The sequence below is a fragment of the Lonchura striata genome, chromosome 28, assembly GCF_046129695.1.
Source record: "Lonchura striata isolate bLonStr1 chromosome 28, bLonStr1.mat, whole genome shotgun sequence".
Classification (NCBI taxonomy): domain Eukaryota; kingdom Metazoa; phylum Chordata; class Aves; order Passeriformes; family Estrildidae; genus Lonchura; species Lonchura striata.
Genome location: NC_134630.1, coordinates 2,872,504 through 2,897,425, shown reverse-complemented (window position 1 = coordinate 2,897,425; position 24,922 = coordinate 2,872,504). Strand labels below are relative to the sequence as shown.

The following is a 24,922-nucleotide window of genomic DNA, read 5'->3' as shown; positions in this document are numbered from 1 at the left end:
CTATGTTTATTTTCTAACAACTTTTGCAAGTCAGCTTCTTTATGGCATCCTCCACACCACCAGTTTCTAAAGTCTCCACAGGGTTTTCCTACACTAACAGGGAAAGAAAAACATTGGGAAAACCAGGAACCACAAACATCACAGTCTGCAAGAGAACAGAGAAGCAGCGTAACACGAAACTATTTTGAAATGCTAAACTTCATAAAGGTCTTGAAATCCAACCTGTGTGGCTGTTAGGCTTCACTTGGGTCCAGTTTCACTCTGAGTTTGCCCTGTCTCTGTGCTTAAAAGAGCACTTATAACCAAAATCTCCAGGTTTTAACCTGATATCACCCATGCAGGATGAACACTTGGCAAGCCAGAGCCATTTAACAATTCAAATGAAGCAGAGCCCAGCTTAAACACATCTATTTTTGTGTGTCACTGCTTCCCCAGCTCATCCTTAGCCAAGAGTCAAGGGAAAAACTTCACGAGGAAAAACACTGGAGTACAGAAATAATCAGATGAGCAACTGTGGCTGGGAGAAAATGGGTTATTTTTTCCCTCTGGAAGCAAGGCAGTGATTCCTGGATGCTCCCCTCCAACAAGGACTGAGCTGCCTGAACCTTTAACCAGCTCCTTACCCACTGTGCTGGGGCAGGGACCAATAAATGACACCCTAAAAGAAGGAAAGGAGCTCTTTACCCACCAGAGAATCCCAAAAAAATCTCCCAAAACTCCCAGTCAGCTCAGTGGTTTGCAATAATTTTGAGAGTGAAACAAGAACTGGGAAGGAAAATCCAGCTGATTAAGGAAAGTCCAATCTGCTGAAGCAGCAGAACTGGTCCGTGCTGGTCACTCAGGGAGAAGGGGACACATCCACAGGGTGACAGCCACAGGGCCACACTCAATCTCTTCCTCCACTGTCCCCTCCCTCACCCTGTCCCTCCTCTCTCTCAGAAACTTAATCTCCTTAGTGAATAATGAATGGAAGGGACCATCTGTAACACAGATATTTTCATCTGATTAGACAATGCAGGAGATGCTTTATCTAACAGGATAATTAGCTCAGCGAAATCGCCTCCAGAGCTGCTGCCTGTATTGCTTCTAAATTTAGAAGCCAGACCAGGTTTTTATTCAGGTTTTTCAAACAGATACTGCAGGAATACACTCAGCAGCATCTGATTCCTGTAACACTTCCTGCAACTGGATGGAAACCAGCCTGGGGGAGGCAGCCAGAGGTACACAGAGGGTGTGAGTTCAAGTGGCTACAGAACAAATTAAGCTGCAATTTTGTGTGGAAACATGGCTCAAAAAGGTTTTTATTTTTTATATAATTGTGGACAAAATAGGGGGGAAATACACCTGGGCAACTGGGGTTTATTTTCAATGCTGGCACTGGGCCTTGCTTCCCAGAATTCAGCTCCAAGCTCAGAACTTCCAGCAGGAACAAGAACAATCCAATGGGCAAGGCCAGAAGGGGAATCTGAAGGCTGCAGAACAATTTGGTGAGGTGACAGTGACTGCCCTTCTCTACAAGGGAGCTCAAACACAACTCTATTGTTTGGAGAGTTTTGGGGGTCCTGGGGTTTTGTTCGTTTACATTCCCAGCAACTTTCTTTTAATGGCAATATGAAAAAATCCTCTTGGGAGGATTTGGGGCAGGTCACAAAAACATCATGAGGCTCTGAGTCCCCCGGACTGCTGCAATAGGCAAGAAGAACAGAAAATATTCCTCAGGAAGATTCTACTAGGTGGGAAGGATGGAGATGGTGAAAAGCTACAGAGATAATAATTTCCCAAGTAAGAAGGAACTGTTGAGATGTACAAACCCAAACAAGCATGGAACACTCTGCAAAAGTCAACTTTTCAGCAGGTCACTTTTCAGGGAGAACCCTAAATCCATTTGAGGTGGAAATCTCTAACTGTACTGGCATCTTGGCTCTTAAAATAACCTAAAAACCCAGCACCACCCTGCAGGGCCATGTCCAGGATTTATTGCTGTCTTATGAACCATAGTTTTTACTTTTACAGCAAGAGAGACACACTATCCAAAGTTCAGCCAGAGCTGCAGGTGGAACCCAAAATTCTTCCCACTGAACTCCCACCAAGCACTCCCCTCCTCCAGCACTTGATTTTTATCAAACACACAAAAACATTATGAGGTTCTGAGTCCCTTGGACTGCTGCAATAGGCAAAAGAGACAGAAAACATTTCCCTGGCAGATTCTACCAGGTGGGAAGGCTGGAGATGGTGAAAAGCTATAGAGATAATAATTTCCCAAGTAAGAAAGAGCAGAGCAGGAATTTGGGAAGCTCAGCTGTGCTGGGGAGGAGGGCTGGGTTCTCAGCCCAGTGCTGGACAGGGAGGCTCTCTGAGAGCTGCTGGAGCCATAAATTCACAGGCAGGATGCCTCACTGCAGCCGCCTCCGTGCAAACACTTGGCTCCCAAAATCCCAGCATTTCTGCCTGGAAAAGTACACATGGTTATTTTTAGGTACTTGTTCTTTTCAAAAATAACCAGAGGCACGAATCCAAACCTCCAAAATGTGGCATCATTTCAAAGCCACAGGGGACGTTTGGAGGGATATTCAAAAAGCAAAACAGCAAATTTCCTGCTGAAATGTGGAGGTCAAAAATACCAGCAAACAGCTGGCTCATCCTGCCCGGGGAGCAGCTCCTAGAGAAGGAGGTTTTCAGGGGCAAGTGGTGTCAGTCACCATCACAAGGCAGCTCCTGGGCTCTGGAACTCCCACACAGTTCCCTGTTTCTGCTCAGAACAGGAAAAGCAGACAGAAAGGCACCCCAAACCTTGCACTGATCCATGCCCAAAGTCAAAAGTCACCCCTGATCCTCAGGGCTGAACCACCTGCAGCCACAAAACTCCTGGGGTTTCCTGGGAGCAGAAAGAGACATCTCTCCAGCCAAAATACCACCTTTGGGAATGCTGAGTTTGATAGTCATTGCCACCTCCTGCTAAAGAAGATTTCTGAAGCAGGGCAGGAATTCTGTTATAACAACCCTGAGTAAATAAACACAAAACTAAGCCGGGTTCTCAACAGAGTCCAATGTGGGACTGCACCAACTCCCAGCTGCTCTGAGCTGAGCCTGGGATCCTTCAAGTTGTGCTTAGTTTGTCACCAACGTTTGGAATTTTGGGACCTCACAAAGCATTTTTGAAGGGACAAAGTTTTCAGAAAGACAAAGATGCCAGGCTTTCCATTCCACATCTCCCTGTGTCCTCCAGGTACAACATGAGCAAATCTGCTCTGTGTTTTCTTCTCCCAGGAAAAAGGAACAACAGGTCACAGGCACTGAGAACTCAACAAAAACCAAACAAATACCAAAAACTTTCTCCAAGGGGAGCCCAGGAAGAGAAGAACTTTGTGCTACTCAGCAATCTCAGCCTCCTGCCCCAGATACCTGAGGTGGCTCTGATTTTGAGGCCACATGAGGATATTTACAGTTAGAAACCATGAAAACCCATCTGCCTCTTCATTTATTTTCATGCTGGGTTTTAATTGGATGGCTGCACATATGCAGGAATTCCCCAAGAAAGACTCGTTAATTAGCCAGGCCTAATGACCTTCCCAAAGTCTCCAGCTTCCTTCAGACAAGTTTACTTGAAAAGAGTGGGGTACAGTTAATCTTGGAAACGTCTCAGTTCCATGAGAAGAGAAAGAAGATAAAAGGAGTTGGAATAAAGAGACACGTGTTGCAAATGGGACATTCTAGTCCAAAAAGCTGAAGATGATGAAAAGCTCTAGAGGAGGATCCTCCCCTTGGAATGCAGGAGAGATGAGCAGCAAAGAATCTGATTTTCCCTAAATGAGCAGGAATTGCACATTCCCAGGCAGAGCAGGGGATGCAATATTCATTTAAGAGGATTATGAGACTCAGTGACCAACAACAGCTGGAGATCAGGAGCCTCCCAAGGCAATGCACGAGGAGCAAATCCCTCCCACTCCTCTCATGCCCCACATGGATCTTCCCCCTCTCCAGCTGTGGCTCAGCAGCCTTGGGCATCCAACACCCCCAGGGTACTTTGCCACGTGCAGATGGGGAACTGTCATGTGCTTTTATCAACAAGTGGCTACAGAACAAATTAAGCTGCACTTTTGTGTGGAAACATGGTTAAAGAAGTTGGGTTTTTTTCTATAATAGTGGTCAAAATAGGGTGGAAATACACCTGGGCAACTGGGGTTTATTTTCAATGCTGGCACTGGGCCTTGCTCTCCAGAATTCAGCTCCAAGCTCAGAACTTCCAGCAGGAACAAGAACAATCCAATGGGCAAGGCCAGAAGGGGAATCTGAAGGCTGCAGAACAATTTGGTGAGGTGACAGTGACTGCCCTTCTCTACAAGGGAGCTCAAACACAACTCTATTGTTTGGAGAGTTTTGGGGGTCCTGGGGTTTTGTTCGTTTACATTCCCAGCAACTTTCTTTTAATGGCAATATGAAAAAATCCTCTTGGGAGGATTTGGGACAGGTCACAAAAACATCATGAGGTTCTGAGTCCCCTGGACTGCTGCAATAGGCAAAAAGAACAGAAAATATTCCTCAGGAAGATTCTACTAGGTGGGAAGGATAGAGACGGTGAAAAGCTACAGAGATAATAATTTCCCAAGTAAGAAGGAACTGTTGAGATGTACAAACCCAAACAAGCATGGAACACTCTGCAAAAGTCAACTTTTCAGCAGGTCACTTTTCAGGGAGAACCCTAAATCCATTTGAGGTGGAAATCTCTAACTGTACTGGCATCTTGGCTCTTAAAATAACCTAAAAACCCAGCACCATCCTGCAGGGCCATGTCCAGGATTTATTGCTGTCTTATGAACCACAGTTTTTACTTTCAGAGCAAGAGAGAAACACCATCCACCAAGTTCAGCCAGAGCTATAGGTGGGTTCTGAAATACTTCCCACTGAACTCCCACCAAGCTTTCTTCTCCTCCAGCATTTGATTTTTCTCAAAACACTGATTTTTCATATGACTGCCTCTAACACTGGAGTGGAATTCACAAGCTGAGCTCTGCTGATGACAGACTATTTCAATTTGTGCTTATTTTGTCTCCAACGTTTGGAATTCTGGGACCTCACAAAACATTTTGCAGGGATAAAGCTGTTTTCCAGAAAGACAAAGATACCAGGCTTTCAATTCCACATCTTCCTGTGTCCTCCAGCTGCATCATGAGCAGATTTGCTCTGTGTTTAACACTCACCTATAGCAGATGCTGCTAAGGAGTTCCTAAAGAACATAAACTGCTTGGCAAAAGTCTGTTTGATAAATAAAAACTAAATAAAATCTGCCCTGTGTGCCTCCTGTAAAAGCCCAAAATCTCTGTTCAAGCATCACTCCAAGGTGACAGGAAACCAACTGTCCTTCAGACAAGAAGTGCTGCAACTGTTTAACTCTTCTCAAAAAAAACTCAGATTATATATTCAGGGAAATTTTACTCTAAACACTGCAGAAAACAGAGTTATAAAAGCCAAAGAACCTGGCAAAAATAAATAGTTTTGTTTCAATATAGCACCAGACTCTGTCACTTGGAATGCTCAATATGGAAATGCTGCCTAAGGCAAGCAATATGCTTCCAATATTTTAGTCCAAGTTCTTCTCCTACTCCTTAAATTACCCAGCCCAAAAGCAGAGCATCCTCAGGAACAATTCCTTTCAAGTCATGCCAGCTGGGTGACACAATGGAAAAATGCCATATGGCCACTTCAGGAAAAGTAAAGCATTGCCAGTGCTTCCACAGCAGGAAGGAATTATCAATCCTGCTGCAGAGCAGGCCCAGCATCCCCTGGAAGGGAATCCCTCTGCCCAGAACAGGAATTGCAGGAGGGAGGTGTTAGGGGCAGGTGGGACCATCATCTTCCCAGCCTGCTTTCCAAAGGGACAGCTGGAGCAGCTTCACTGCAGGATGAGGCCACCAAGAGTCCCAGCAGACAGAAAATTGGGAAATAAAGGCTGGTCAGCTCCAAGCTGCCACTGATCCCACAGTGCTGGGATCCACATGGATCATACCACCCCAGGGACATTGCAGGGAGGGAAGAAGGGAAAAAGAAGAAGAAGGGAATAAGAAGAAGAAGGGAATAAGAAGAAGAAGGGAAGAAGGCAAGATGGAAAAAGCAGTTTCCCGATCCTTGCTCACACCTGGATGCAGGACACATAGCCAGCTGCAACCTCTGAGTAGTGACCTAGCTTCCCTGGGATATTTGGAAATATCCCTGATCTACCCAGGATCCCTATGCTCTTCCCTGACCACAGGAAAGTGGCAGAAGCACAAATAGAAGTGTTTTTAAAAACCCACAGTGGGTTCCTGTTGTACATCCATCTCCTGACTGGAAAGTTTTTAAGCAGAGTACAGATTTTCTTACAGACAATTACAAAGGGGAAAAAAGGGGAAAGGGAAGGAATGGACAGGATAGTGCATGGATTTACACATTCCTCACACCATCCTTGGAGTGCAAAACATCCTCAGACAATAAAGAAACATGAGGAGGAAGAGAAAGGATTTCCAACACAATTCTTGCCCCAGGCTGGAAGGTCCCCTGTCATGACCCCTTTACTGCTTCTGCTTCAGCTCCACCTTCAGAGCATCCAATTCCAAACCAGAACTAACCACCCACCACCCTCCTCTGAGGACCATCCAGCCTCTTACCTGTTCTTGGAGCTTCCTACTCCAATCTCCACCCACCCAGAACCTCCCCCCTGCCACCCCATCCCCTCCAGAACTGGGCCCACACCTTCCCCTGCCTGCAGAACCAAAGCTTCAGCTCTTATTTCCAGCAGGAGAGTTCAGAACCCCAAGGAGCTGCTGCCATACCTGGCAAAATCTCCAATCTATGGAGAGAGAGTGGGGAAAGGGAAAGGGGATTTAACACTAACAGAGGACTCATGGCAGCCCCAATCAGAACAACATTTTAGAAGAATAAATCTTCCAAAAGTTTCTGGAAATATCTGGAAGTGGTCCCAATAACACCATGCCCCATGTCAGGCAAGACAAAGAGAGGGGTCTGGGAGGAGATTTTGGAAACACCATCCCCAGGATCAGTACAAGAACCAGGGAGCAGCTGGGCCTCAGCTGCCTGAGGAAGGGTTGGAGGGGACTTTACAAACTCTAGGTGTGGATCCCAATCTGCAGCTGAGAATCACTCACTGTGTATTCTGCATGTTTCTTCCCATACCATTTCATCCATTTTCTGAACTCTCTGTCCATCGTCTGCAAGAGGGAAGAAAACCAAAAGCAGCTATTAGGATACCTCACATTTCCAATTCCATCACAGCAATGGAGACACAGCTCTGAATCCCTCACTGATCCCCAAGAATTCTGTCTGGTTGGAGGTTTTTTGCCATTAACATTCCAAGGCCAGGCAAACACAGAGCTCCTGCTGTTCAGTTTTCTTAAAAAAACCAAACCCTCACTTCCTTAGGGCCAAGGCAAAGCTGGCATTTTCACCCCCACCCCTTCCCATAGAAGTTCCATGTTCTAAGAAAAGCCTTTACACTGCCCAGCACTAAAAATAGCCCTGCCTTAAGTTGTGGTGCATAATCCCACAAGGAGGAGGGGGGTGAGCCCAGCCTAAGCCCAGGGAGCAAAGGGACAATCAGGACAAGGGCAGGTCTGCTGGGGTCACTGAGGAGGCAGAAAGCAGCAGGAAAAGCATCCCAGCAGCAAGCAGGGAGAATCCTGCAGCAAATCCTGCTTCCCACAGAAACTGAGAGTGCTTCAAACTGCACCCAAACACACCAGGGCTGCTGGTTTTTATTGTCCAAAGAAGGAAGAAAGGAACAAAATCCCAGATCCACACTGCTCAGTGCCTCACACATCCCCACACCACCCTGCCAGCAGCCTGGTCCCAGCTGATCTTTAGCATTTAACCCAAATTTGGAGGGGAGTCTCCTTCCCTGGAGACATTCCAAACCCACCTGGACACATTCCTGTGTCACCTGCTCCAGGTGACCCTGCCAGAGGTCCCTCCAACACCAGCTATTTTGTGATTCTGTGAGAGAAGCCCAGCAGAAATTCTGATCCCACTGACAACTCAAGCTGATGGTTGATCAGCTGCTCAACAAAACTGTGTGTGGACAGACATGTTTTATGTTCAAAAGCACTCCAGAGCTGAGCAGGATAACTCAAAAAATACCCAGTATTTTTATGTAGGAACTTCCATTTCAATTTATTAAGGCAACTTCACTAAAATAAATCTGTTTAGGTGAAGCTTTTCAAATTTTATTATCCACCTATTATCAGGGTACTATTATCATAGAGCCACAGATGTGGTGCCACAGCCAATTTAACTGGAAACGCAACCCAACTTCTTCCACAAATATTTGGAGGAAACCTGGGCCCTAACAGAGGCACAAGGCAGCTCCACACACTCCGACACTGCAGCAGCTCCTTGGTTGTTAAATCTGACAGGATTTAACCAGGGAAATAATCTCATGGAAGGCTGAAGGTACCCCAGCAGCGATTACCCCAATTCTCCATTTGTTGGTCATTCTTTTGTTTGCTGTTTTCACCAAAGCCTTGTGTTTGCACAGTGACAGGAAGGAGCATTAGTAAAAGTGAGAATTTCACTTTTCCTTATAAAGCTGATCTCTAATTTAATGGTAGACACAGAGGGGATTCCTGGTCTTGTAAATGCTCCAAACCAAAGTCAGGATGCTCACAAGAGGGACAGCAGAACCCTTCAGGTAAAAACTTCCACTCAGTCCTGGCAGGGGAAACAAAGTGGATTTTTAGGTCCTTGACTGATGGTCCTCACCACTGTGTTTATGCATTTTTGACCACATCACTGAAAAGGATCAAGGAGTTTAATTTATTCCCTCCCTCCAAGAGGGATAATTTTCCAGCCTGTTCATGCTGTATTTGTGCTTTGACAATTCAGAGGGATCAGTTTCTGTTTAGGCTACTGAAGAAAGCAAACTTCTTGTGGTAAGCCATGACTGACCTTCCCTATTTGCTTGTGGCCTCCCAGGTTTGCCTTGAACTCATCATCTGTGTATGTCCCATTGGCACAGAATTAGAAATGCAAAGAAACATGACTAAAAATTATCAAACAATCAAAACATTATCAAAAAATTGAATGGTTTGGGTTGCAAGGGACCTTAAATATCATTCAGTTCATCCCCTGCCATGGGACACCTCCCACTATCCCAGGCTGCTCCAAACCCGTTCCAGCCTGGCCTTGGACACTTCCAGGGATCCAGGGGCAGCCACAGCTGCTCTGGGCACCCTGTGCCACCCTCACAGCCAAGAATTCCTTCTTAATCTCTAATCCAAATCTCCCCTTCTGCAGCTTCAGGCCATTTTATGGTTTTCCTCACTAAGGTGCCTGCTAAGCAGTTATTCACCAGACACCCAGCACAGGCCTCAGGAGGAATTCTGGTTAAATCCCTGAAAAAGGGGCATCACCACCACAGGCAGACACATGGCCTTCAAAATACTTTAAAACTAATTGTTTGGTGAATTTATTCCTGGATTTGCTGTATGCTGTGGCCTCTGGGAGCTGCATTAGGGCCATTCCAGACAGGGAATGGTATTTGGGAGAAGTTTACACTGCACTCCCTTTTGAACAGGCCTTGGCTTTATTGTTAAGAAGAACTTTCAGGGCCTGAAATCACTCTGGAAAGATGCCAGTGCTCCTTCTGAACACTCCAGACTGGACACACTTCTTTCCTCAGGCCCATCCCTGCATGGCAGGCTGATTGTGGCTGCTGCAGGGATGAGCAGGGAAGCAGACAGCAGCAGGGCTGCAGCAGGGAGTTCTGCAGGCCAGCACAGCCCAGCTCACTCACCTCGGCGTACTTGGCTGGAATATCAGCTTTCTCCACTCCGTAGTGATGTTTGCAGTTTGTGGCTGCAGCCACTTGAAGCACCACCTGCCCCACACCTGCAGGGAACAAAAACCCCAGGGCTGAGAGCACCTTCAGGGAAAGCACTGCCAGGAGAGAGAAGCTTTCAGAGCAAAGTGCGCACAAAAAAAACCCATCAGGTTGTCGGAATCTGAGGTATTAATGATCCCAAGATTGTAGAAAGTCTCTGTCTGTCAGCCTGCTGCCAAAGCAGAAGCCATCATTAGTCAGTGCTGGTTTCCAGGTTGTTTATTCTGTTTATCTCTCACATGTTCTGCTGCCCTGCCCAGCTCTGTCCTGCAGGGCAGCGTGTGGGGCTCTGCCCTCAGTGGGATGTTACAAACATTAAATACCAGAAACTCCCTGGGCTGGATTTACAATAACGTGCCAATATCTGTCACCTACGTTGGACAGTGTGTGCCCAGCCTGAACCAACAGAAAAATGCCAACACCACAGTGAAACATGGAGGGCATGAAGAAGGAGAAAAAGGACAAGGCACACCCAATTTCCTCCATCTTGTCCCCTTTGGACCCCTTATCTAGAATCCTAAAATTTTACTTTTGCACCCGTGCTACACTTAATATCAAACACTCAGAGCTGGTAATTCATCCTGTAAGGTTGAAAACTCTTTTCCATGGCCAGAGATCACAGCCAGTGTCTCTGGGTGCTCTGTCCAGGGGGGTTCCTGAGCCCTGCCAGGGTCCCAGGGCAGCCAGAGGGAAGCCCTGGATTCCCACAGCATGTGAACTGTGGGACTGGGCAGGTCTGACACTCCCACTGGAGGCACTGGGCATTCCTAAAATCATTCCCACTGCCTGGTGCTGCTCAGCCCCAAGGTCAGAGTGAGAAACACCTGATTTATTTCTGGGGATAGCAGATTAAAGTATCTGACATGGGTCTGGGACCCAACCTGCAGCACTCCCAGATATGATCTTTAACCTTCCTGGACAAACAATTGTGAGAATCTGTGGAGATTTTGTTTCCCTCCAGATGGAAAAAGGAGTTTCTCAGCTCTGATGTTTTTCTAAAGGTCTCATCTGAGCATCAGTCCCTGACAGGAAATTTCAGTCAGTCCCACTGAGAGAGGAAACAGAGGTAAGAAAATCACTGAAGAGCCTGTAGACATATATCTATATGTATATGTGTGTGTGTATGTGTGTGTGTGTATATATGTATATATGTATGTATATCTATATATATGTGTATATATGTATATGTATATTATATTTATATATAATATATATGTTCTATATATTATCAATATATTGTATATAGCTTATGTTATAGCTAATATAATATATATTATAATGTATGTAACATATTATATATATTTATTATATATTATACATTAATATATTTCACATTTTTATCATACATGTTAATATATTCTTATTCTTTTAATAGTACACAATTTAATATTTAATTGTTCTACAATCTATTGTTTTATTATGTGTACCATACATAAATATTGAATATTTATATATATAGCCGTTTAATATTTAAAATATCCTTCTAAATTTAAAATATAATTTTTTTGAAAAATCTATTTTTCCCCAGAAGTCCTGTATCATACATACTTGTTTGGGTTTAAATGTGTTAAAACTTCAGAACACATCAGGCAAGAGGGGAAATTCTTATTACTCCTCTCCTGTTCTAAACCAGATTTACCAAGAAAAAGAACATTTTCTTACACAGTGTCTCTGTTGCACATGTGCTTGAGTCATACCTGGTTTCCTCACTAACTAGACACATCAATTTCCTTTTAAAACTCGACTCTGTTGCAGATGTGGGTTAGATTTGGTGGGGTTTCACAACTGTTCAAGTAAACTATAAAAGCTTTTTTGACACACTGACAAGTCAGAGGCAAAAAAACCCCTTCATTTTCAGATTCCACACCAAGTGTTTCACATGGGAAGGATCAAGAAATCAAATTTTCAGATACAAAGGGCATAAAACAAATCCAGTGAAAACAGATGAATCTTTAGGAATGCAACTTTATGGGTCAAACATCATTTTTAACATTGCTTCTCCTTCACAAGTGTATCCAACAATCCCAACACAAACACAGGGGTTTGTAACAAGGGTTTATTGCATTGCAGGCTGATATTTCACTGCCACCAGAAAAGAGGTCTGGGGTGTTTGTCTGGTCCACTTAATCCTAGCATAAAAAGCAGGAGCATCTTTGGGGATTATCTAGAAAGGATTACACAACCCCCAGTCCTGGTTGGCTTCCCAAATATGGGGTTTTTAAAGTATAAAGAAAAAGAGAAAGCACAGCAAAGTGTTACGTGTAGTAGATATAATTAGCGCCATTTCTAGTATGATATATGTGATACTGAATATTTGTTAGAGTATATACGTTTGTATTAGGATTCTCCCCCACTTTTGTGCAAAATCTGGTGTATATTGGAACTTGATTTGTAAGTAAAAGGATGTGGCTCAGCCAGAGATGAGCCATGTCTGGAGAGATATGAGGACCCCAGGCACTGATCGTCGCATGAACGACCCGAGATGGATCTCATGGAAATCTTTGGGCAGATCCATGTGAATGCAGCGTTCCCATACATTTCATCAAGGGATTTAGCAACTCTGGACACTGAATTGTTCTTCTTCATTATCAAAAAAGAAAATCTTATTAACTTATAAATTCTAAATGGAAGAAAAGACTGACTGCCGAAATCTTAGCCTCGGGCGGAATTTTCCCTATAAAAACCGTTTGTGCCAGGATGGAGGTGTGTGGGCATGGAGGAAAACCTCTGCTGAGGCTGACTTCTTGTTGCACACCCAGGGCCGACCCAGGGCTCGGCTCTGTTCTGTTCTTCTCTTGTGGCTGGCTAGATAGAATTTGATTACAAATAAATATTTTATTTTTTCATTTTAAATTTAGCTAGACAAATTTTCATTTATAACAAAAGCAAAGGAGAAAAAGGAGTTATTGGTTCACTTACCACTGCCCAAGTCAACGAACAAATCATCCTCTGTCATTTTAATCTCATCGATCATTTGGGCCACCAAGTCAAAGGAAGTTTCTCCGTAGACCTCGGGGGAGAAGGGCTCGTAGTTGTTGAGTTTCTCGGGGTCTGTGACCGAGTGGTTGTAGACCTGCTGCAGGATGTGCCTCAGGAGCCCGTTGGAGGGACGCGTGTTCAGCTTCATGGGCTGCGTCGTCCCCTTCCACTGCAGGAGACAGCAGGGACGGGGGTGAACCCACCGTGGGGACAAGGAACTGCCACCAAAGCCACTGAGCAATGAGGGACAGTCCCCTCCCAGCCCCTCGCCCTCAGCTTGGGCTGCAGGTGCTGCTTAAAGATAAAACCAGTGAATGGAACTGGAGCCAGGCTGGGAGAGCTGGGGGTGCTCCCCTGGAGAGGAGAAGCTCCAGGGAGAGCTCAGAGCCCCTGGCAGGGCCTGAAGGGGCTCCAGGAGAGCTGGAGAGGGACTGGGGACAAGGCCTGGAGGGACAGGACACAGGGAATGGCTCCCAGTGCCAGAGGGCAGGGCTGGATGGGAGATTGGGCAGGAATTGTTCCCTGGCAGGGTGGGCAGGCCCTGGCACAGGGTGCCCACCCTGGATCCCTGGCAGTGCCCAAGGCCAGGCTGGACAGGGCTGGGAGCAGCCTGGGACAGTGGAAGGTGTCCCTGCCATGGCAAGGGTGGCACTGGATGGGCTTTAAGGTCCCTCCCAACCCACACAACTCTGTTGATACTGCAGAAACTGCACACCAGCAGTTGCTCTGCACTTTGTCACACCTCAATTCACAGGTAATTTCACAGGTGATAAAGGAGAATTTGAAGAGATGCACAATTGTCAATGTAAAGCACAACATTTTGGGGTGGGTGTAAAGCTTTGTTCACTCCTTTTTTCTTTGCTATCCCCACTGAACTGATGTTGACAACACAAGAACAGGTTAATTTTGCTCCAGAAGCTGTCACATGGGAGGGATCAGATGCACTCAGACAGGGAGTGGCAGGAAAGAGATGGAAATCAAGCTTCCTTTCTTCTTCAGGAAAAAAAAAAAACACCATCCTAAGCATAAAAGTTGTTAAGTTTTAAAAATGTCTACCTCTCCCTTTGATAAAAACAAACCAAAAAAGGGCAATTCCATTACCCCTCCTAAACTTTCCTATGATATTCAGATGGGAAGGAAAAAATTAAGCCCATCAGGTTTGCCAGTTCAGATAGCAACTGCAAATGCTGAATAGCTGGTAATATTTAGCTATTAACCAACACAGACATGAAGGTGCCTGAATCCAAATAAGCACAAGTTTTTAGGGCCCAAAATATTAAGAAAATCCCAGCAAAAAAGGCTTGTTGCCATAATACTGCATATTTCAAATAATTCCCATAAGCACAGCAGAGGAAAAAAATCCACCTATGCTTTCAAATTAAGAAGAATAGTAACATTATTCATTGTTCAGGTTTTGCTTCCTCCAGCTCAACCATTTCTGGGGGTAAGAGAACCAAAAAGCTCATTAAATTGGCCTGAAATTACATTCTACTTTAGCTAGTGATCCCACAGGCCAGAGCAGCTGAACTGTGGCAAGGAAATTCCTAAGCCATGGATCACTTCCACAACACACAGGAGAGTTCATATGGATTATTTAAGTACCCATAAGTCATAGATTTCCCTGTGCAAAAGTCAATCTATATGAGAAATCCCTTTGTTAAATGTAGATAAACTGTTCCTTCCTCCTAAAGGCAAGTCAGCTGTTTCCAAGTGACAAAATAACAGTGCCAGAAGTGCACAAGGAAGAGCAGCAGCTCTGAATTTGGGAACAAAAAGTGGTGTTTCATTCCCTTTCTTTCTGTAGGAATATCCCTCCAATACTAACTCTTTGACTGCCCAGCTGTGATCAAGAAAATAAGTTTAATACCAAGCTCAAGCCCCCCAAAAACTGGAAGTGCTGGATATTGCTGATGTTCCAGGCTGTTCCTGGAACACCACATTTGTCATATCTCAATTAACAGGTAATTTCATAGGTGATAATAGGGAATTTAAAGAGATGCAAAAAACAATTGGCAATGTAAAGCACAACACTGAATAGAGTTGGGATGGGTGTAAAGGTTTGTTCACTCCTTTATTCTTTGCTATCCCCACTGAACTGATGTTGAACTGAGCAATGATGCAGAACTCAGTCCCAGCTTTCCACTGTTGTTCACAACCTGACTTCAAAGGTGGCACACAAAAACCACGGCAGGTTTTTGCCAGATTCAATACTTACCAACTGGTGGATGCTGTCGATGGCTCGGTTGTACTTGTCACACAGTCTCTGCATGCTCTCAAAGCTGGGGGAAAACACAAGGACAGCTCAAAACAGGCAGGTTTGAAGGCAAAACCTTGTGCTTTTCCATCCTCTTGGCTAGTAGGTATTTAGGGTTTGCTCCTCTCAGGATATGTAATTACATACATAGATTTAAGACTTTGTTTCCTTTAAATAAAATCCCCAGTAGACCAGGAGTACATGACAAATTATTAGTTCCTTTATTGTAAGTCATATTTTGAGTACAGCCCTTTTCCTGGTAAAGTTCTGTATTCTCAGAACCTCTTCTCCATATTTTCAGCTGCACAGAAATTTAAGAGCCCTGTGTATTTTTCTCCTTTTTGCTATTAGTTCTCCACAATAATCACTCCTGAGACAAGCAGATGCTTTTCCAGAAATTCACCCTAGGACTGAAAATGCAGACAAAGCCAGAACACAGCCTAAAACATCACCCATCAGGAAAGCTCCATGGGATTATGGTCAGCCCAGCAGATGCCCTAATGACACAAACTGAGAGGATTAAATGAATTCATCTCAGGCCAGGAAAGAAAGTATATTCCTGGGAACATCAATCGTTATGTAATCAGACCCACAGAGCAGCAGCAAAAACAATACAAGGAGTTGCAGGAGTGACTTCGTTAAATCACAGCCATTCCCAAAGCTGGGAAGGGAGGGGGTGCCAGGGGACATCAGGACACTTCAGTCTCTTGTGATCAGGGTCACTACACTGGCCAGGACACCTCTCCCATGAATTCTCCCAGCTGCCCGTGCTTGTTTCGATGCTGGGAAAAGCGAGGCTGCAATGGGGTTTGTCTGCATTTCCATAACCTGCTGCTTCTCCTTCACATCCTTGGCTCAGCCCATCTGCTGCCAGTGATTTTTCCAACAAATTTTTTTCAAAGGAAGAAAAAAGGCTGAAATCATTACCAGAATTCTAGTTCATTACTTTCTTGAAAAGCTTCAGGAAGATAGTGGGGGGAGACTTTAGGGAACAGAGGGGTTTCACTTTTATTCAGCATTGCTGCCAACCACACTGATGGTGTGGTGAGGGTGCCAGAACCACAAAAACACAGTAATGCAGCTGCTGGGAGTAATCCACAAATCCAAATTAATGGATTTTAATGGCAAGGGATTCTTGACCTTGATTACTCCTTTTGAATTTTCCAGGAGGAAGGCAGGGACTAACAAGCCTTGCAATGAAACAATTGAAAATTCAGAGAGGAGGAAGCAGATCATGACAGAAATATCTGATGCTGGGAAGGTTTAGGTTGGGAAAGGTTCTTCCCCTCGAGGGAAGGGACCATCCCCAGGGAATGGTCCCGGCCCCGAGGCTGCCAGAGCTGCAGGAGCGTTTGGACAGCGCTCTCAGGGCTGGGCAGGGACAGGGGCTGGGCTGATGATCCCTGGGGATCCAACTCAGAATATTCTGGGATTCTATTCACAGCAATGCAGTTTCATCAGTAAACTTTCTTCTAACAGTTTAGTCATTCTGTGGACTTGGATAAATTCAGTCTTCCCCATGAAGGCATCCAGGGAGGTTTTTATAAACTGAAGCTTGAGCATCCTCCCTTTTCCCAGTCCATGCACAGAACCTCAGAAGTCTCCACAGACACACCACAGGTCAGGATCTGCCTCTCCCAGCCAGGAGGGCAACATCCCCTAAGAGCCATTCATTCTGAACTGCTTGTGGGCATGAACTCCACGGAACGGAGGCGCCTCAGAGCCTCTCCAGCTGCCCACAACACTCCTGGGCATTTCACCTTTGAATTCAGCCCCCAGCCAGCAGGAAGGCGAGGAGGGGAAGGTGCAGCTCCCACTGCCACCCAGCTCTGCCACGGCCTGCTGAGAACAGGAATTCCTGGTTACTACAAGAGTAGGAACCATTGAGATTCCCACCCTGGCCGTGCTCCAAGGGCACAGATACCGATCATTGTTTCACAGTGAGTAATTCAACGTACAGCCGAGCTGGGCTGGAGCTTGTGGAGTTTCCAATTATGTCCTTAATCCAACTGCCTTTGCCAATGTTGCTGTTACACATTTCCTACCAAAATAACTCCAGCAGAGCCTGAAGCCAGTTCTGAGAGAAAACTTCAGTTGGTAGTGTCTAAGAATAACCAGTTACACACTGGTTCACTACACCCTGAACTCCTGCTGGGAACAAAAACATTCCTCTCACCTTTTTGTATCATAGTCAATTAAAACATAGTTTTCCATGGCAAGCTTGAGATCTGGGATTTCTTCACAGACCCACCTAGAAGGAGAGAAGAAATAATGACTAGAAGTATTGCCAATTAAGTGTAATAAGGTGGTTTGTCTCAATTTGGACTGCTTTACATGGAGAGAGGACACTGCAGCAGCCCTGGGAGCTCACACTATTGTTAGGAATAAGGCAGACATCATAGGAAACTGAACAAGTTCACATTTGTACTGAATAAACAGCAAGATGCCTGTAGACACTAGCAGGAGCATAAAGCTTCAAAATGAGGTGATAAATGTATTCCACGTGTCTAAAAATACTCAAAGTCATGGCTGATGTTAATCTAACGTAAAATGCAGAAGTGCAGCATTTCCAAAGAATTCTGATGCTGCAGGAAGCTTTGACAAGGCTGAATGTGGAGAAGAGATTTCTCACAGCAGCCCAAAATCTCTGTCACCAACCACTGAGTGCCAGGATATTCTCCTCTGAGGAGTGTCTAAACTGCTCCTACACCTTAAACACCAAACCCGATTTTTACAAGTTGTTTTGATAAAAGGTCCATTTGATAATCTGAATTAGCAGCCCAGTGTGTTGTGGCCATCAGAAAGGGGAAGCACATGCCCACTTGCAGTGCATCCAACAATGGCAGCTCACAGGAGAGAGCTTCACTTGTGGAATGGAGGAAGATTAATTCCCTTCAAGGGCAATTTAAAAGCCACAGAAGCTTTGCACACAAATTTCCCCCAACAAATGTCAAATTGGAAAGCACTGTCAGCATCAGAAAAACCCACATCACAGGATGAATTCCAATAGGAATCACAGAATTTCTTCCTCATGAACGTTGCTCCATTCTTCACTATTAAAATGGTGGAAAAATAATACTAAAGATCCAGCATTCTGTTCCTTTTGGGTGATTCACACGTGGTTGATAACTACACAGGCCACTGTAAACCAGAACTTGGACATGTATGGCTGGCCCTTTTCTGGTATCTCACATCTCCCCTAAAAGCACCAGGGCTCTACCTGCAAACTTAAATCCCAGGAACCTACCAGCAGCTTGATCCTTGTGTCCATTCCAGCTTGGGCTATTTCCTGACTCCACTGCCTGATGAGGTAAAGGCTCCTCTGCATTTCCTCACCACCACTTTCACAACACCGTGGGCACTGTGGGCACTTTGCACAAGGCAAAGGCAGCACGAGAGCTTCTGACACTGAGCTCACTCCAACCTTGCTGAAAACAGTTGTGAAACATGACCCAACTGCTTCCTAAGACAGCTTCCCTCTGCCTCCAGCACAGAAAGCACCAACCACTCCAGCCACCCCCTCTGAGCCCCCTGGAAAGGGCCTTCTCCACACCCCACTGATAAGTGATGCCACAAAACCCCAAAACACAGGATTTATCCCCACCAGTCTAAGCAAACTGGTAGCAGTTTGCTACCAGTGGCAGTATTTTGTAGATTGAAAAAGAAACTCCTTTAGGAGAAAAATGTTCAGCTCCAGCCTCATTCCACATCCTCTGCCACCCCAGACCATGGGAAATGCTCGGATTTCATGCATGTGAGTGATGTTATCAAGCACTTGGCTCTCTCACACTGACACTGGGAACACACAAGGCTCCCTACTACTTTTTCCTTTGCCATGTGTGACTAAACTTTGAGCTCAGGTGGTTGTGCAGGTGAAACACCTCCTCCCTCACCTGTTACCTGCACCACCCAAGCACTAAAACCTGCTGCAGACACAGCCCCGAGCTGAGCCAAGGGCAGCCTGTAAGGATCTAAAACATTTAACAAGAGCAGCTTTGTAATGGGGATAACTCATCCTCATCCCTCAGGTGTTTGGGGAATTCGTGTAGCATTTATTAAAAGTTGTTCTTTGGCAAGTCCTCTCCTAATCCTGCTGAAATAACAGCAAGTCACGTCCTGAGAGCCTGTGTTGGGAAATCCTCTGACTTCCTGCTCCTCACAGTTGTCTTTCACCTTTATCCTCCCATTTTCCCCACACTGCTCCAACTCTATCAGCAGGATTAAGAGCAATGCTACAGGGAGATCATTGCCAAACAACCCAAATGCTGCAAGATCACAGCAACGGGGGAAACAGAGAGGGTGGGCAGAGGCAAGATCAGGACATCACACATCAAGCCAAGGATATTCCCTTAACCTTCTCTGTCCACAGCTCAAATACAAACTGCCACAAGTATTAAAGCTGAACATCACCACTCATTTTTAACTCTGTTCACCACAGAATGGAATATGGCAAGATAAAACAAAATCTCTTTGGCAGGGAACTCTGTATTGCAGCAAATTCAGCTTAGAAAATAACTCAAGAGCTGCTAAATGGTAACTGCTGCCTTCCTGCATGTCCTGACTCCAGCCATCCCTTTCCAGAGCTGCAGTGAGACACAGGAAGGGTCCCAGGCAGGCTGCACCGAGCACTTACCGAATTGTCTCAATAATTTCATGAGCAGCATCGTGGTGTTTGTCCTGAAATTAAACAGAAATAAAAAAAAAAACACATCAGGTGCTGTTTGTCAGGAGTTTATAGGAATCACAGTGTTTAAGGAGTTTGTGCCAAGCATACAGGGAAAGGAGCCTTTCAATTCCACACATTAAAGCCATCAAAATGAGCCCTCTAATAAAAAATAAGGCATAAGGAAATAAATTTTTCAAGTGTCTCTGATTGATATGAAGGAAGTGTCATTCTACTTATTTCTTTGTCATTGCCAGCAGTCAGGGACTGTGTGGCTGGGGATTATGGGACTGAAGCCTTTGGGATTGTTGGGATGCAGCAGGTACTTGACTGCAAGTTCCAATGAACAGCTGATTCCCTTGGCCCAGCATCTGGCACAGGCTCCCAGCTCCAGATGGGCAGTGAGATTCTTGCACAGGGAATGGCTTTCCAAAATAAAGCATCCAATAAACAGTGGGAGCAGATGTCAGTGCAGGAAAAACAGCCTCAGAGCACACAGAAACAGGCCTGGATATGCAGCCCTGCTCATGAACTGAAAGCCAAAACACACCAAACCCTGAGCATCACACATCCACACCAGGGTGGGACATGGAGGTTTGCTGATTTCATTTGGGAGTTTATTCAGGAGCAACAGAAGCACAAGTGGATTTAGCAAATTATCACAAATTCATGCTAAAAAGAGCTCTTGGAGCTGCATTTATATGCACCATTGTACAAAAAAAAGTTCTATTTTAGAGAAGCCACAGGAGTCCCTTATACACATTGATGTATCCAGCTTGTGAAGCCTTGGTTACCAGAGTCCATCTGCACAAAGCTGGGGTTATATTTAGACATTTGTTTCTGCAAGTGGCTTTGACCTTTTAATTAGGAGTCTTGTATCTACAGCCTTTCCAGAAATACAAGTGCAAAGGCTCCCTCAAATCACTTCCCTTGCTTAGTGCTGCAGAAATGTCATTTCTGTAGAGTTACCAGGGGAAATTCTGTAGCAAAGGGCAGACAGGTGACAAAGCAGAGGACTGGGGGCAGGGGAAGGAAGGGAAGGCAAGAAGAAAACCACTGATGGTTGATAACAGAAAAGGGTTGGATTATTTCATTTTCAAGACAGGAAAGGACATGATCTGAGTCAAATGGAAGCATTTTCCATCAGTATCTCAGCTTTCCTATTTTCAGGATGAAAGACATTTTCCCTTGTACAACCACTTCATGCACTTGGGGTCAGCCAGGCCTGCAGGAGTTCTCATTCCAAGAAGTTTGTACACAGCCCTTTCAATGCCTAGTTAAAAATCTCAGGACAAACAGGCAAGAATTTCTGAGGTCTGCCATCCTTCCAGCGCCTTAAAGGGGCTCATAAACAGAAAGGAGAGGAAATTTTAATATGGGGAGCTAGTGACAAGACACAGGGAATGGCTCCCAGTGCCAGAGGGCAGGGCTGGATGGGAGATTGGGCAGGAATTGTTCCCTGGCAGGGTGGGCAGGCCCTGGCACAGGGTGCCCACCCTGGATCCCTGGCAGTGCCCAAGGCCAGGCTGGACAGGGCTTGGAGCAGCCTGGGACAGTGGAAAATGGAACTAAATTACATCTAAGGTGCTTTCCAACCCAAAGCAGTCTGGGATTCTGCACTTAAGCTATGACAGAACACCATTTTACCAGAAAAAAAGCTTTTCTTTTCAGATGGCAAAAAGTTAACCCCAAATCTAGAAGTCACAAGGAAAACCAAATAATTCCAGTTACAACATGGAGAAGGAAAACAGCCAACAGCAGTAGCCAGGATACTTGGGATGGAACACAGAACCTGGAGCTAGCTGAGCACTGTCCTGGCCACTTGCTGGTGCCACAGCAGCACCCCAAACATCACAGAATAAATTTGGGGTTGTGCTTCCTCCAGCCTCCTGGGTGGGACAGCCCAAATGCAACAGAAAACAGCAGCATCCATAATCCAGTCTCCCAGGAATGTCAGGTAATTCTTTTGATAAATGTTGGCCTAGAAACCAGGAAAGCAACCAAACTAAAACCTGCTCCTGCCTCTCAGTGCACAAATAAAAGAGAACATGTTCTCTCCTCTTTTCTCTGTGCACTGAAAGGAGGGGACAAGGAGGGAGGAGAACTTCTCTTTCTTCTCATTTCTTAGCTGCCGAGTGTAAGAATAACCCAGGACAGCAGCTCATCCATAAACATCTGGCAGAAATGTTCATGTTTCACTCCATGCAGAATTATCCCAGCAGAGCCCCCCTGGGCTTATCCAGCTCTCCCAATAAACTGTGTTCCTGCAGAGTCACAATTTGCTTTATCAACATAAGCACATTATACAGGAAAAGTGAATTCAGGCTTATTCTGGCATAACCATTTCCTGGGAGGAAGTTCTATTCCCCACTGCTGGGGTTGGACACTTGTAGTGTGGGCAGAGCACATGAGAGACCCCTTGTCCTGCAGCTGTTCATGAAAGCGCCCCTATAAGTGACAAAAATTATTTAATTAACAGATTCTCCTGTTCTTGGGTTAAGAAGTAAAAAACTCAATCTAAAAAATAGTAATAATAAATCACAATTCACATGTACAACTACGGCTCAGCCAATTTAAGTAACTTTGCAGAACCTCACGTGGAAACTCCAAGCAGAAGGGGCTTTTGAGCTTAGTTTGTGACATTATCTAGGAGTAAAGAAATCCAAACCAGTTCCACTTCTACTGCTGCTGAACTCCCCATGCTGAAACACTTCCCAAGTTTACTTTGCTCTCTAACAGACTTTGGCTGAGCAGAGAAGCCCCCAAGGTGTCAAGTAAATCTCGCAAAAAAAAAAAAAATTAAAAATTCAGTAGGATCTCCTACATTTCTTCAAAGCAGAGCTGGCTGCTCTGGAAAATTGATGGAAGGGGAAAACATATCTGAAAGGAGTACAGAGCAGCTTCTCTTTTCTTAGAGAAACTTCCAGCTCTGTTTCATCATTATGGTTGTATGATTTAATCAGAAAAGATGTTGAACAGCAACAGGCATCACATCTGTGCTCAGGCAATTGGTTATGGCATTGGCAGAGTCTGAGGCAACCAAAAGGCAAATGGAATAGAAACTGTAGGATTATGCTCTTTTCTGACCCAGAGATGAGACAACTGAGAGGTGTTTCAAAAACTTTTATTCTATTTTTAGTCTCATGTGAAGGGTGAAACAATATAGATGTTATAATTCATCACAATTAGTAACCAACTATTTCCTAATTACAATACATTATAAACATTTCTTGACTTAGTTTTTGTCACACCAAGATGTAAATGCCTTAAAGCAAATCATCTAAAACTACCCCTCATGAGTCCCACTACACTGCATCTTTCATAATTCTATTTCTCTAAAGTATCTAATTTTATTTGTAAAGCCATCCTTCAAAACTTATTTCTAGTTCCATTTCTCTCTCAACAATGTCTTTCTCATTCCATGGCATTTCTAAGTCAGCATTTATCTCAAACTTGACAAATACATACTGTATACACCTTCTATCAAACTTTGAAAGTTCTCTACAAATCCATTTCCCACAGAACCCCCCCCCCCCAAATCCTGACCCTGCTCCATCAGCACCCCAAGCAGATGCAGTGGTGCAGGTCAGACACACAGCAGAGCTGGGAGCAGCAGCTTTAACCTGGATCCTTCAGAGCCCCAGGGGATGGATGAGCACTGAATCAGCAGCCTGGGAGGATGGATGGTGACTCCTGCTCTGCTGCAGCACCAGCAGCCTGATCAACCTCACCCTGCTCAGCCAAGAGCCAACCCTGCACCCCCAAAGGTGGCCTGAAGCTTCTTCCGTTCAGCCAGAGCTCTGAGTTTGAGGCTTTTGGCTCAGTTCAGGGCGTTTATATTATTTTTCCCAGCTGCAGCGCCCATGACTCGGGTTGCAGGCAGGTTGTGCTCATGTGTCATGCTGGACTCTGACAGCCACAGGGCTTTGGCAGTGGAAGCTCCTGGGGAAGAGCCTCCCACACACTCCATCAATCCTGGAATCCCACGTGCAGGAGCTTTTTGGCCGAGCTCAAGCAGCCTCTGTGTTCTGTTCCCAGTCACGAGATGATGCCACCACGGTGCTCCCTGTCACAAAGAGCAGCTCCATTCACCCTCCTCCCACTCCAGGCTGCTGCTCTCCCTCCTTCCCTCCTCCCTGCACTGGAGGGGATGGAGCACTACGTGCTGCTCCTGGCCTGCATGTACTTTCCAATGTTCCTGTACTTACGTTGTCTGAGAGGCCCTTGGAATCTTCTGAGCCACATAAATGGAAGCCTTTCACAATCAACCTTATCTCTTTAACGTGGAAAGTATTTAAAGAGTTGCAGTCTCCAGTAATTATTGAGACTGCCCAAAGCTCTTCACAAGTTTTAAACAAACCAAACTTAAACACACATTGAGTTGTTGCAGCCAACTCTCTCCAGCTGAACTTTTCACAGAGTTCTAGTCCTCAACCTAAATGCTGAATTTTAAATTAAAACATGAGTTCCCAGAGAAAGTTCAATAGTTTTTGCCAAGATATTTCATTGGAAAAAATAACAGAAAGAAAGCAGACACTTTGTCAAAAGTCATATCAAAGAGCATCCAACATATTCTATGGAAAACAGTGGAGCAGTTTCAGCCAGCAGGACTGAACAGCTTCATCCTTGTGATTCTTACAACAGGTTTCTCCAGCCACACATTCCTACAACTCTCAGCACAGGAGTTTGGGGCCAGGAACAGCCCCACTGCTGTAACTGAGCACACCAGTGGCCCCAGCACTCAGAGCTCCTGTCCCACACACACAGAGCTGAGTTCTCGTGTTGCCCTTCAGGCCATGCAGGTTGAACCACAGAGCAATTTTTAAGAGTTCAATCTTTCCCTTCATCTCCTCATAAAAGAGACATTTTGTATTTTGCAGATATGAGAAGTCCTAACGTGTGATTTGAAAGCCAGATAAGACAGTGCCCAAAAGCTTTTTTCAAATATGCATATTGAAGCAATCATTATCCTTTTCTATGATCACATTCTTTGTTTGTTAAATTAAATTTTTAAATCACCAATATGACCAGAACTCAGTGTGCTGGGCACTGCCCAGGCTCCCCAGGGAATGGTCCCGGCCCCGAGGCTGCCAGAGCTGCAGGAGCGTTTGGACAGCGCTCTCAGGGCTGCTCAGGGTGGGGCTGTTGGGGGGTCTGG

The 24,922-nt window shown here is 45.2% G+C and overlaps 1 protein-coding gene across 5 annotated transcripts in view; it reads right to left on the bottom strand.

Moving 5' to 3' along the window:
* The window catches only part of DOT1L (DOT1 like histone lysine methyltransferase), a 79,387-nt gene that overhangs the window by 42,761 nt on the left and 11,704 nt on the right, over nt 1-24,922 (bottom strand). For 4 of the 5 annotated variants that reach the window (XM_021528254.3, XM_077788781.1, XM_021528257.3 and 1 more), the window contains exons 2-7: nt 19,735-19,778; nt 17,278-17,352; nt 15,063-15,126; nt 12,788-13,016; nt 9,782-9,876; nt 7,140-7,202 (exon numbers count right to left, since the gene is read on the bottom strand). In XM_021528254.3, coding sequence (XP_021383929.1) covers nt 7,140-7,202; nt 9,782-9,876; nt 12,788-13,016; nt 15,063-15,126; nt 17,278-17,352; nt 19,735-19,778 — 570 coding nt within the window. Of the gene's footprint in view, nt 1-7,139; nt 7,203-9,781; nt 9,877-12,787; nt 13,017-15,062; nt 15,127-17,277; nt 17,353-19,734; nt 19,779-24,922 lie in introns of those variants that run through there. The other variant, XM_077788782.1, reaches the window with a different exon arrangement.